Source organism: Rhinopithecus roxellana, chromosome 1 (genome assembly GCF_007565055.1).
Source record: "Rhinopithecus roxellana isolate Shanxi Qingling chromosome 1, ASM756505v1, whole genome shotgun sequence".
Taxonomy (NCBI): domain Eukaryota; kingdom Metazoa; phylum Chordata; class Mammalia; order Primates; family Cercopithecidae; genus Rhinopithecus; species Rhinopithecus roxellana.
In genome coordinates, this window is record NC_044549.1 from 144,046,299 (window position 1) to 144,060,814 (window position 14,516).

At 36.6% G+C, this 14,516-nt stretch overlaps 1 protein-coding gene across 2 annotated transcripts in view; it reads left to right on the forward strand.

Annotated features, from left to right (window-relative positions):
- The first annotated feature begins 2,958 nt into the window (after positions 1 to 2,958).
- WDR49 (WD repeat domain 49) overlaps positions 2,959 to 14,516 on the forward strand; it is a 198,749-nt gene continuing 187,191 nt past the window's right edge. For both annotated transcript variants that reach the window (XM_030932047.1, XM_030932058.1), the window contains exons 1-2: positions 2,959 to 3,084; positions 3,411 to 3,649. In XM_030932047.1, the coding sequence (XP_030787907.1) occupies positions 3,485 to 3,649 (165 nt within the window). In that variant the 5' untranslated portion in view covers positions 2,959 to 3,084; positions 3,411 to 3,484. The remainder of the gene's footprint in view (positions 3,085 to 3,410; positions 3,650 to 14,516) is intronic.

A 14,516-nucleotide genomic window follows, 5' to 3' on the forward strand; every position in this document is an offset into this window, starting at 1 on the left:
GTTATGGATTTTACAGTGCTGCAGAAATTAACCTGAAAATTAACCACACAGTTACAGAGAAGGTTAGAGCCTCTTAAGACTTTATGATCAAGAATTATTTCTAATGCCATAATTTTATAGCGAGAAAACTGTGTCAATTGATTAACTTCTACTGTAATTTGTTAGCTGCTCATTATACTTTCCTGTTTTGACTAATGAAAACATTTAGAGCTGCAACTTTATGGCAGCTAAGTAGGCCAGGCAGCTTGTCTGTCTTAGAATAATTAGAGAATTTTGCATTGTCGGCCAGTAGGATACCTACCTCTCATGGTGCATCTTTACAGAATGTTTTTCCTATTTCTCTTTCCTTCTCTCATTAGTGTCTGTTACTGAACTGAGCCCAACTCTCTAGAATATCACTATAAAACATTTTACAAACATTTATGGGGCTGATCCAACAGATTTTAACTATTATTAACTTACTAACTAGGGTGGTAGGTAGACAAATTGTGTTCCCATGTAAGATATCTTAGGGGAACTCATAATATTGGGGCTTAAAAATGTTTTCCTAACTTACAAGAAGGGCTTATCTAAGAAAAGCAAATCTGGTAAATATACCCTCTGTTCTATGTGTGTGATACATATCTATATCTATATCTATATCTATCTATCTATCTATCTATCTATCTATCTATCTATCTATCTATCTATGTATCTATCTATCTATCTATATAATTCCACTCTTTTCCTTCGAGCCTAGCTATGGCTTCAGAATCCTCTGAACACAGCACTATAAAGAGCAAGAGGTTGGAACTGGCATTAAAGATGAGTTGGACTGATAATTGCTCTGACTAGTCTGTAAAACCCTCACAGCAGGCACCAGGTCACAATTCAGAACTTGACATATATTAAGTGTGTATATATATATATACACACACACATACACACACACACACACACACACACACACACACACACACACACATATATATATATATGGAGAGAGAGAGAGAGAGAGACAGTGTCTATCTCTGTCACCCAGACTGGAGTGCAGTGGTGAGATCTCGGCTCACTGCAACCTCCACCTCCGAGGTTCAAGCGATTCTCCTGCCTCAGCCTCCCCAGTAGTTGGGATTACAGGCGCCGCCACCACACCCAGCTAATTTTTATATTTTTAGTAGAGATGGGGTTCCTCCATGTTGACCAGGCTGGTCTTGAACTACTGACCTTAAGTGATCTGCCTGTCTCGGCCTCCCAAAGTGTGGGATTACAGGCATGAGCCACCATGCCCTCCCTATTAGGCTATTAATAAATGGTTTTTTGAGAGAATAATGATAGATAGATGGATGAATAAATGAAAGCATGAATGAAAGCATAAATGAACTTTTCCATAATGGGTACAGGAACTCCCACAGGATGCTCTTCTCTCTGTTCTGTACCATGCCTCTAGTGAATACCAGCTCAGAGAATGTTAGAGCTGGAAGAGACCCTAGAGAAGATGTAATGCCAAATTTTAGTTTACAGAAATAAAAATAAAGTGTGACAGGCACATCCATCTAAAGTACAGTGATACGGTTTGTCAGTGTCCCCACCCAAATCTCACCTTAAATTGTAATAATCCCCATGTGTCAAGGGCATGGCCAGGTGGAGATAATTGACTCATGGGGCGGTTTCCCCATACTGTTCTCCTGGTAGCCAATAAGTCTCATGAAATCTGATGGTTTTATAAATGGGAGTTACCCTGCACATGCTGTCTTGCCTTCTGCCATGTAAGACGTGACTTTGCCCTCATTCGCTTTCTGTCATGATTTTGAGGCCTCCCCAGCCAAGTGAAACTATGAGTCAATTAAACTTCTTTCCTTTATAAATTAGCCAGTCTCAGGTATGTCTTCATTAGCAGTTTGAGAACAGACTAATACATGCAGTCTTTGAAGTTTGGGAGCCATTCTCTTCTCTTCCATGTGTTACTAATTGTGTGAGCTTTGGCATTTTCTTTGCTTTTTTTTTTTTTTTTTTTTCCTTTTTTGAGACAGAGTCTCATTCTGTTGCCCAGCCTGGAGTGCAGTGGCACAATCTTGGCTTACTGCAACCTCTGCCCCTAGGTTCAAGGGATCCTCCTACCTCAGCCTCCTGCGTAGCTGGGATCACAGGTATGCGCCACCATGCTTGGCTGATTATTTTTGTATTTTTACTAAGACACAGTGTCTCATCATGTTGCCCAGGCTGGTCTCAAACTCCTGAATTGAAGCCACCCACCCACCTCAGCCTCCCAAAGTGCAGGAATTACAGGCGTGAGCCCCTGTGCCCGGCTTTTTGCTTCTTTATCAGTAAAATGGGGATAATGATCATATCTGCCTTGTAGGATTGTTGTGAAGCTTAAATAAGACAATGGACATAAAGTTTTAGTGCCTGGCACATGGTGAATACTCAAAAAATGTGAATATTTCTTCTTTTTCTCCTCCTTTTCATTATTATTAGCTGAACCAGTAATGACACTGCAAGCAATTTTATCATTAGATTTATCATATTATGTTATGCTGTGTTTTTTATAACATTTTCAACAAGTTGGGAGCTTTTTTGAATTATCTCTATTTTATGTACATAGAAACTAAGACAAAAAGAATATAAGAAACTGATTCCTATTATATAAGAATAAAACATTTTCTGTGTATAAAACATAAAATTCCAGGATGTCATGCTTTTTTCTTTGACTAATCATATTGTTTCATAAAATATGTCCTATATAATGTTAAAAGTCCTTAAATAATACGAATAAATTAAATACAAAAAATTAATTAAAAATGAGTGAAATGAACTGTCCTTTTGTTAAAAAAAATTTCAACATTTACATTATATATTCAAACTTTCAGTTCAGTCATTAGCTGGAGAGGGGGAAGTGAAAGGGAAAGTTTCAGTTGGCTTTGTGTTGGTTGCCAGGAAACATACAAAGGGATCAGAACAGATGAAACAAACAACTCCACATTGTTGGGAAGGTGGCCTTCAGAGTCAAGTACTTCATTGGTAGGGAAACTTTGCAGCTTTGTCATCTAACTCTTCCAGACAAGAAAGTGGAGTTGAAAACTACAACATGTTAATGGAAGCAAGGTTAGCCAAAGAGATTTTTGGGAAGGTGATTTTCTAATGCATTTAAAATGAAGATTGGAAGTTGTTTTCTGTGTCAGTTACTATAAATGTGGGGAAAGCTTTACACATTTTTAATCAAGCCAGGTTAAAGAGAGTATAAGGAAGGGGTAAAAAATGCCATTTTAAAACCATTCAACTGTAAATTTTGAAAATAAACTCTGGAATCAAATAAGTGAAGTGGTTGAGGGCTTTCATTTCCTAGCTCAGCTTGCCTCCTAATCGTACGCCTTGAAAGGTTTGTACTTTCATTTTGGAATTCTATTGCTAAGTTGAGTTTCTTTTCAAAGGCACCTGTTGAAGGAAAAAAAAGATCCAACCATATAGAAACAGTTGAAGGTAGCTGAGAAAACGTGAAGCCATTATGAGTTGCCAGAAAGCTGCACTTGAGTTAAACACAGGGTCACAGCCTGGGCCAATGAGCCCTGAGAGAACAGAAGATGTAACTGCATTTGAAGACTATGGCACAGGCCTGCTTGAAAACCAACTCAGCGTGTGTGACTTTGTAAAAATACAGAAGGCCTTTGAGGTAAGTGTGAAGCTTATTGACCAGATAGTTTGAGTTGTTCATGAAGGAGCCTAGAATAAAACACAGAGGTATTTTTCTTTCAGCATTAAAAATATATACTTAATGGTTATAGCAGAGAATTAAACATAATTGGTTAGACCTGGATTTAACACAATATGCTTGGTAACTTTGCCCCCCAGTTCTTTGGGTCAAATAATATTCTTTAGTTTGAAATTGCTTCACTGAATTTCATTACTATCAAGAAAGAACTATTTACTCTTGCAAAAAAATTTTTTTCTCAGAGTTCAATATATTTTGGGGAAACAAAAAATTATGGTTGTAAGTGAGGAAAGCCAGATCTCTAAGGTGACCTCCAGGAATTATTGTTCTTGCATTTAATACAGTCATAGAACTCAGCAAATGCAAATATGCATACACAGTTTGCAAAAATTTCCTCCTGTCTCACTCACCCTAAGTGGCACATCTCCTTTTCTAAGCTGATTTCAGCACTTTGTTGTCTCAAGATCCCTTATGAGGGATGAGTCTCCCACTCATTTTGTAAATCCTGGAACAATGCCAATAAAAACAAAATTAGAACTTTTCATTTTAACTCTACATAAAAAATAAACCGTAGGAATTTAACTAACATGAATAATTTTCTTCTTTCTCTCTTAGTCAATTAATTTTGAATTCTGCAGCTACGCATAATGAACAGCATACATCAAAGTGATTTTTAGTTTCAAATATGGATAGAGAGAAGTGCTCTTCCATGATATAGAATTTAGGTAGTCATGAGCCTCCAACGTTTCTACTATATGATGTTTGCTAAAATATGATCTAGGGGCTTCTTAAGATTGTCTGTGGGTGCTTGAAATATTAATTTGAAATAGAAAATGTTTTGGAATACCACCTGGGAATTAATAAAACATAATAAAAGCTCACAATATATTGGCCTGTAATAGGCACACATTTTTATCTTTAGATATCCATGAAAGAATATAACAAGTTGGGTTCCACCTGTATTGATAAATTGATGTCCCAATAGTATCAATTATTTCTTTATAATAGAACTTATCATATTTAGTAGCAAGACATGCTCTGTCCTACACTTTTCTCATTTTAACCTTCATATATTTGCTATTCACCCAACCTCATTTATCTGAAAGATTTCACTGCTGCTGCTCATGCCCAGTGCCCCAAGTAAATTTGGCATATTTTGATAGACATAGCAAACATTTTGACAGCTTGAGGACATTCAGTAAAACGTAACAGCAGATTATGACAGCTTTGACTCTGTAGTGAACAGAAATGTGACAGTTTTGTTCTGGTGCTAAGAACATAAAGAATTTGAATGCTAGGGCCCATTAGGAGAGTCTACATTATAAAGTTGATGTGTTAGTGAAACTGCTACAGAAGGTTAGAGGTGGTTGTTCTTTCCAAACTAAAGATTAGTCTTGAGTGAACCCAAGTGAAACTGGAAAATTCAACCTCAAGTTTTAATTTAATTTTATTTTATGTTAAACATTTCAAAGGCCAGACCACTTACTTTGACATTACCAGTTGGAAAAGCAGGAACTAATGGACCCAAGGAGAGAAGAGAAGGTAATTCAGAGCTTGTATGAACATAGACAGTTTTTTTAAAAAAAGAAATTGACCTTTGCAGGTGTACCTTCAAAAAAAAAAAAAAAAAGACTGAAGTTCATCCATTTTAGCAGACTCAACAGCCAGTGAATGGAATAATCGCATGACAAATGTGCAGCCAGTACTACAAGTTAGACCTTTGAGCCAACATGATTTCCAAACACAGCATGGACACCTAAAGAAGAATGATGCACTAGACAATTTTAATGGTATTCAGTCCATCTGTCATGAGTTTTAGGCCCAGAGGCCATAGGTATAGATTTTTGTAAAAGAATAAAATGTCCTCAACAGTATTCCTGCAACTTCAAACTCTAAAGGCAGTGATTTGTTGTCCAATTACTAAGGACATGCTCTCAGAAATGTCAAGATTCTGACACCAGATACCCTTATATCTTCATTTTTTTTTTTTTTTTTTTTACACAGACTGCTTGTTTGGGGTTGAAGAGTTGTCAGATATTAGGTGAAGTCCATCTCCTTAAATAGCAGTGGCAATTCTTAAGTGAAAAAACAGGAAGTTGGGTCTTTAAATTATGCAGTAAATGTTTTACATATCTTTCCAAATAAAATATCACATACCATATGAATTGTAGTAGTTACATTTAGGAATAAAGCAAGCAGTGCTCATGTTCATTGTGCAATGGTATAAATGGATCAGAATCATGCAGTGTTTCAGATCCGGGAGTCAGATGTCCCGAGCTTAAATCCCAGCTTTGACACTTACAATGTGTCTCTGTGCAAATACTTAATCTCTCTGGGTCTCAGTTTCTTTTATTTCTAACATGAGGATAACAGAGTTTTCATGAGGATTAAAAGAGGTACTATATGGAAAGCACTTTAAAAAGTGCATGCCACAGAGATTAAGTGCTCAATTAACATTAGATATTACTTATTTAGTAAGTAGAAGTTAAACCATGTGACCTCTGACAGTGCCTTGATTCTAATTCATACATTTCTTAAAGGAAATTAAACTTCAAGTGACACTTGCTGCTATGTGTCTTCATTCCTGTTAGTGGTGGAAAGAAGCAGTAAGAGTTGCAAAGACATAAATTCACATAGAAGAGTAAAAAACATAATTGTTCCATCTCCCATTTCATATTTTCTTAGCAGGGAAAAAGTCTAATTGATGTCTTGATTATTTTCTTTGGAACAAATAAGTTACCCAGGTAGAAGGACAGGAAAGTAACTTGTGGATTTCATTTTCCTTTAAGTGATGGTGTCAAAAAAGCCGTATATCAGCCTGAAGGGAGAGAAACTTGCATTATTCATGGAATCATAAAATGGTTGTTACTCAAACTTTCCTGTAGCATTTACAGTACTTAGAGAAATGACATGGTCTCTGGATGCTCATATTATTTTGATGTCAACCATATCTTACATTTTCCTTGAAACTACAAAAGCCAACTATTATTTGAGGAAGAGTAGTTGTCGTTTGCTGATTTTGTAGGAGTGGGGAGAAGTAGAAATTTTGATCTAAGGAAAATGGAATTTTGGGAAAGCCGTGGGTCCTGATATTTACTGAGAGTAAAGAGAGTCTGGCTATGTAGGTATCTGAGTATTTCTTTTTTTACATTATCCGTTGTTGATCTCTGTATATCAACAATGGTTTAACATTAGGCCTTGATCCTAGATTAATTGCTCCTGTTTGCCCTGTGCTCCTGGGCTCTCCGCGTCAGGTCCTGAACTGCCTTTATCATCAACTGTGTCTGTATCTTCTCCTGGCACATCTGTTCTGGCCTGATTGTAAGCTGAGAGCTGGGGGCTGGCCCTACCCTGTCAGCTCTGCGCTATCATTTGGCCAAGCCCTGCTAAATCTTTAGCTTTAACTATAGCTAGAAGTGAAACCTCCTAAGCCACATGTAAAATGTGAAGTATTTATCCTTAAAGTAGGAAGGGCCAAATAGTTTAGTGTAAGAAAGGCATAGTAAAAATCCTAGAAAGAATGCCCCAGAGACTGTTCGGTGAGAATTCTTAAAACAAATGTGTTTTGGAGGTGAATGAGATCTAAACCCAATGCACTTATTCAAACTGAATCTCAAAAGACCAGAGAAGTTCAGTAGTCAATTCTACAAGTTCTAGAATTGTGCTTAATGGATAATACAATTACATTTAAAGAATTTTGATATTCTCATCCTTGATTATCTTTATAAAATTCCCAAAACATCTGAACAGTATCTTGGGAATTTTAGAAAGCATTCTACAGCAGGGTCTATGAACTGTGCTTGTTTGCTTCAAGACAAAGCTGAGAATGTTGATGTCCTGCCAGGAAAGTTAGGCTCTACAGGAATATAGAAAGTCAGATCGGGCCCTTTCTTGTCTTTTTTTTACTTGTCCTTCTTTTTGAACTGTCAAGCTTCCTCCAAATTTATGGAGGACTCATCCTTCTCTAGGCCTTCACATTGCCCATTGTACCTTCACTACTAAGGTACCCAAATGAACAGGTCTTCCTAGCCATGTCTCATACTCCAAAACTATTCTTATCTCTTCTTTCCTTTCGACCCAGGCACCACCATCCCAAACACATAAATAAAATTACCCATTTTTGTTTCATTCCCTTTCCCCAGAACCTTTAGATGTTCTTGTCTCTGATAAAATGAGATGGTCCATAAAGTTCATTTAAAATTTTTTCTTAGATAAAACTGTTAAGGTATAAAGCTGGGTATTATACTATCCAACAATGTTGAGAATTAGAAAATATTTTTTATAGTGTATGCAAACTGTGTAAAATATATAACATCTGCAACATGACAGAGGTATTATTTCCTGTTCATATAAAGTAAAAAGCAGGTATTTCTAATGGGCAAGCAATTGCAAGCAGGGATTCAGGTCTCAGGTTGTTCCCACCTTCTGCCTTCTACACAAGCCATGCATCAGCTGGTAGCAGTGGGGAGCACGGGGGAATTTTTGTGGTCCAGCTCACATCCCATTGGCTAGCACTCAGTCAAATGTCTACATGTAACTTCAAGTTACTTCAAGTTGTATGGCAAATAGGGACAGCTGTGTGCCCAGATAATGATCTCACCCGTGATCCTCTTAGAATTTTGTGGAAGGAAAACTTTCTTCTCTCCTAATGAACCAGCATGCTTCAGTTTGTAAATTGTGGAGACTTTTGTGTCTAACTGTATTTTGTGTTCTGTCTTAGCTGCCAGGAAGTTCAAAGCTAAATTTAGTGTTCAACTGTTACAACTATGCTTAACTTAGGTTTTCTGGGACAATTATCTGCTATTTTTATTATATGATTCTTGTTCTTTTATCTTTAATAGTCAGTCCTATTGCCTATGTATCTTCTGTTGTAACTGAACTAAAATTCTTTCTGAAAATCAGTGTAGGTAAAAATGCTGAATAAAAATTTAATATCTTTCAAGTATAGTAAGATTTTATAAAGCACTTATGTTGGCATCATGTTATTTGATCCTTTACCAGGCTGAAACATAGGCATGGCATACATTTTTACTTCCTATTTACAAATAAGGAGATGAAGGACTAAAAATATTCAATTGAATTCCCCCATGGACAGAGCCAAAACTCAGAGGCAGATTGTCAACTTTGGAGTCCATATATGGCATGACTTCCACTGGCCACAAGGTAACCTTCCTTTGGCACGTTGCTCTAAGGAGCACGAATCCAATAGGATAAAGATTTCCTAAACAAAATGCATGTTAAATTAATAGTGCACAGGCCGTATGCTCTGCTAACTTGGAGCTAATGCATAATCAGCAAATAGTCAACAACAGCTACAATGAAATCAATGTAGGGAAAGGGTGGAAGAATGAAAAGAAAATAATAACCAATTCCTTTTTTAAAAAATACTTTTTTCTTTCTAAAGGCATCTCAATGGAGACCTGTGAGAAGGTAAACAGGTGAAGCTTAGTCTCACCTGTATATAGTAAATAGTGCATTTTGCTGCCTCAGTCAATTCATCCTCTGTTGAACAAAGACAGCAGGTCATAGCATTTCTCACCCATCACTTTTAGTGTAATCAAAATACCTATTTTTAATGGCAGCAGAAAACATTAAGTGATAGCATGAAGACAAATCCAATACCACCGCAGGTGGCACAATTAAAAATGGCAGAGGAATTCTGTGGTGGTTTTATCTGATTTCTTAAAATTCATGAATAATGATAGCAAATGGCGTCATCACCAAAACTCAAGGAAGTGAAGGTGTATCTCACTACAAATGAAAAATTTGCCTTCCCGAATCCTGCTGCCTTTGTGCTGAATTTTGTGACAAGTTCTAACAGTTTCCTGCCTTTTCAAACCTGTGTACTTTTAAAACAGGCACTTATAAAAATTAATCTGGATCAGTGTGTGATGAAGAGTGCTTTTAGTAAACAAGTGTTTTAACCTTGAGCTTTGGCCAAAACTGGAGAAGTGAGGACAACCAAGAAAAGCTTGTTACAGAGGAGGGAAGGAGAAAGAAAGCAAAGATGTCTATTGCTGTTCATGTGTAGTGCATCAGCTTAGCCAGACCTGTGAACTAAGGGCACTGCTACTTTTGAAATTTTCCTGAGAGTTAAACAAGGAAAATGAATAAAAGAATGAAAGAACCATTATTTGTGGCATTTTGGCATCATTTTTGTCATATTTTGCCAAGTATAACATATTAATGATGACACAAGACACCCCCAGCTCTACTGCTAGAAATAGGAAGCCTCTAAACTGTCCTTTAGTGATTTCTGACCTTTTCCCAAGGCTCTGCCTCATACTTGTGCAGGAAAAAGTCCCTTGGGGTCTTTTCTCCCTTCATCATGTCTCACCAACATTCTATGGATGTGACTATCATGAAATCCTGATTCTCTAGGCACCGACATCTCTGTCGAGGCATTACCAAAAACATTTTCCTCTACTGCTTCACTTTCCATGTGTGCATGCATACACCTTTCTCTAATCTTCTCAATACACCCAAGGCCAAATTATCACACTAGTTTTGCTACAGATGTGTACTCTTCAATATGTGCTATGTTTGGTTATTTAAATAAAATAAGAATTTCATAAAATAAAGTTCAGTTCCTCACAAGCACGAGCCATTTCAGGTACTCAGTAGCCACATGTGGCTAGTGGCTACTATACTGGACTGCAAAGAATATAGAACATTTTCATTATTGCAGAAAGTTCCACTGGACAATGCTACTTCCAACCCTTTCTCATGACTTCATACTAACTTGTTCTGCTTCCTCACTTCTGGACATATATTTGTGACCAAGGAGCTGCTCTCAGCTCCTCAAGCCCCTTGCATACACATCAGACTGCCCATGTCTTAGAACCCAGAGACCAAACTGATTCTTTGTCCCAGAGATAGCAGAAAATATTTCTCTTCATTCTAGTCTAAGACCTATTTTTCCATGTTCCCTTCGTAGGACTGTAAAGAATGGGAAGATCTATTCCTTTCAGGGGAATCCTTCCTTCTTCCTTCTGGTGCAACTCCCCTCCTCTCAACTCCCAACACACACACAGGTGTTTAGTATGGATTTATGGTTCCAGCAAGTCCACCACAAAATTATCTGACCTGGACCATTACCCAGAGCGTTTCAGTCATGCTGATCGTATTTTACTTACTTTTGTTTTAGGGCCTACCAGATGCTGGTGCCTCAGTCTGGAGTATTTCTCTCCCATCCCCAGCAATTTCCTAGCTAACACCTACTCACATGCTTGTAAATACCACTGCCTTAGGAAAGCCTTCTCTTACCATGCAGGCAGGATTAGCGCCCTACCTTGACCCTGTTTTCTCTTCTTATAACTTCCTATATGTTCCTTTGGTTGCTTTCATCATAGATGCTCTGATTAGCGCAATGCCATTATTTGTTTAAAGTCAAATAGAAGTCCCAGGCAGGCTATGAGAGACAATTGAGTGTGAGAGAATCGCAACATAGATTCTGGAGGAGAGAGAACATGAGATGAGATATCTGGAGAAGAGAACAGACTGTTTAAGACTGGACCTTACAAAATTCTTCAAGGCGGTGGAGAAACAGCTGGAGTTGATACAAGGAATAAAGCAGCTGAGTTATTTTCCAGAAGTAGAAGGAGAAGAAGCAAACAAACAAAAAAGGAGGGTATAGTTAGCCATATAAAATTTCATTTATTTTTATAATTCCTATTTAGCAATCCTTGTATTATTAAAATAAATAAAGCTGGGCATGGTGGCTCTTGTCTGTAATCGCAGAACTTTAAGAGGCCAAGGCAGGCAGATTACCCGAGGTCAGGAGTGCAAGACCACCTTGGCTAGCATGGTAAAACCTCATCTCTACAAAAATATGAAAACTAGCCAGGTATGATGGCAGGTATCTGTAATCTCAATTACTTGGGAGGCTGAGGCGGGAGAATCGCTTGAACTTGGAAAGCGAAGGTTGCAATGAGCCATTGCACTCCAGCCTGGGTGACTGAGTGAGACTCAATCTCAAAACTAAAAATAAAAATAAAAAAATTAAATTAAATACATAAATAAAATAGAATAAAATAGATATAAGTAACACATTATTCTCATGGTAAAAAATCCAAGTTAAACATGAAATTTCTGCCTTAGCATGGCCCACCCTCTGTCATGATACTCCCCTGGGTAACTACTTTTAATAATTTCTGATATATTTTAAATGCATTTTTACAAATATATACACATATACATATCACATATAGCTTTGTTTTATGTAGAACATATTTACATACATTATTATATTTTATGTATTCAAGAAACAGTGCTGTATAGCACTGTTTATATAAATAGCGGCTAATCATGTGAAAAGGTACCCAAACTCGTTAAGAATTTGATTTGATACTCTAATCAAGAAAGAAGACATTCTTTTAACAATCATCAGATTGGCAAATATTAAAAAGATCAATAACATTCACTGATGGCAAAGAACCAGGGGAATAGGCACTCTTACTAAGATTGTAAATTGACAAAGCTTTTCTGGAAGGCAATTTGCCATTATATATCAAATATAAAATGTACCACATGTATACTTTTTAATCAGCAATTCTAATCCTCCAAGCTACCCCAAATACATTCTGAAGTACAGAAGAAAATACATGCAAAAGTATGACTGTAATATCACTTACAAACTGGTAAGTGTAATATCACTTACAACCCAAATATTCATCAATTGGATGAATAGATAAATTATGGTATACTCCTATTACTCAGCTATTAAAAAGAATAAGGGAGACTTACGTAAGATTGCCAAGATTTGATGTTGAGTGAAAACAAGAAAATCACTTAATAGTGCATAATCATATTCTAAAATAAAAAAAGTACATATTTGTGTGGTGTAGAGGTTATAGAAAAAGAAAACTGTGATTGTAGTGGGGTAAGTTATAGCAAATGGATTTGTGGACACCTTATCCATACCATAATTCAATGCAAACATAAACATTCCTAAAATGCTGGTATATCTTCACAACCTAAAGACTCCGTGGTACTATTTCTAAATGTATGTCTAGCAATGCTGAAATTAAGAGTACTGAATTTAAAAGCAGTGACTTTTATAGATACTATGTCCTTCTACTCAGAGCATTAACTTCCTTCCATTGAATTTTAGCATTAAGAGAGAGAACATAGAGAACCACCACTATGCTGTCTTTATTTTACAGGTGATGAACAGAAATCCAAAACAAACAAACAAACAAACAAAAAAAAAGGTGGTAGGGGTGGGATTTTTCCTTTTCTGTTGGGTTATTTGCAGAGCCAGAACATTGTCCAACATGGTCTGGTAGCCAGTTTTTGTTTCTTTTCTCTAGTGAACAATTTAATTCTATTTTAACTTGTTTATAATTTCCCAAAGTTATTTTATACATTATTATTCTATAATCTTGGCTATCATTCACTATTATGACCCCCTCCCCAAACTTGCTATTATCAGTAAAACAGATAAAGATCTCTTTCTCAATATAGAAAAGAATATTTACAATATATTTATCATTTACTCATTCTTACAACAGATATTTATTGAATGTCTACCCTGTGGCAGTTAAAAGCTGCTTAGACCCAGGCCTTCCCTTATGGAGGGCTATATTTTAAGTAAACTTCCCTAGGAACAAAGGCATTCTTCTAGATAACCATAATGCCATTTTTATACTCAGGAAATTCAACTTTATACATTACATAATGCAAAGGTTGATATTAAAATGTCCCCTCTCGTCCCAGTAATGTCTTTTATATAGATCTTTTTAAAATCACAGATCCAATCCAGAATTATACATTTGCTTTAGTTGACACATCTCTGTAGTTTCCTTTAATCTTGAGGAGTCCCCCACTTTTTCTTGTCTTTCATGACATAAAAATTTTTGAAAAATTCATGCCAGTTGTTTAGAACATCCCATAATCTGGATTTTCTTATTGATTCTTTACTGTTAGATTCACCTTCATCATTTTTGGAGAGAATACTACATAGTTATCTCCACTTCTTGTATGGCATCGAGAGTCCCATTATGTCAATTTGTCCCATTACTGGTGATGCTATAAGTTGGATCCCTTGACTGAAGTGGATCCACCAGAGTGATCCATTGTAAAGGAACTTGTAGGCTGATACTTTTATAGTATATTGTGAATATTCTTCAACAAGATTTCATCCATTCGTTTCACTACTGATTGATTATCTTTGCTGGAAACAATGACTGTACCGAAGGTTGAAAAATGGTAATTTTTAAATGCTATTGATTCTTCCTCATTTTCAGTATGGCATTTTTCTTTCTGTAAGAGAGAGTCTTCTGCCCCTCTTCTCTTTCACGCTTTCATTCTCTCTCTCTGCCTTGAGTCTGACCACAGATTTATGGATTCGTTTATTCTATTCAATGTGCTGTTTTCTATTATGGTCATTATTTTATGATACTCAAAATGCCCCAAATTTGGCTAGTGTGAGACCCCTTCAAACCAGCTCTTGTATCCTTTTAACATATTTTCATCAATCTCTTATTACTGCTTTGCTTTCTGGCACAAGATGATGTTACTGCCCAAGACCTGGAAGCAGCCATTTCTCCAAAGATCCCCAGTTCCATTTATTGGAGAATGGTATTTAGAGTAACAGGATCTGGGTAGTAGTGTGTTCATTGCTATTAGGGGTGTCATTGCTTCCAGGTCCTTTCAGTTGACATAGCTAGGATATATGTATACTATACATATTTTTAAAACTAATGAACTTATACTAATACTTCCAATTCAATACAAATACCACAGGGATCTTCCTCTCCCTCTGTCACTCCATACTTGTATCATTTGTATTTCCATGCTGTCACATTTTGAATCTTTGTTCTAGCAG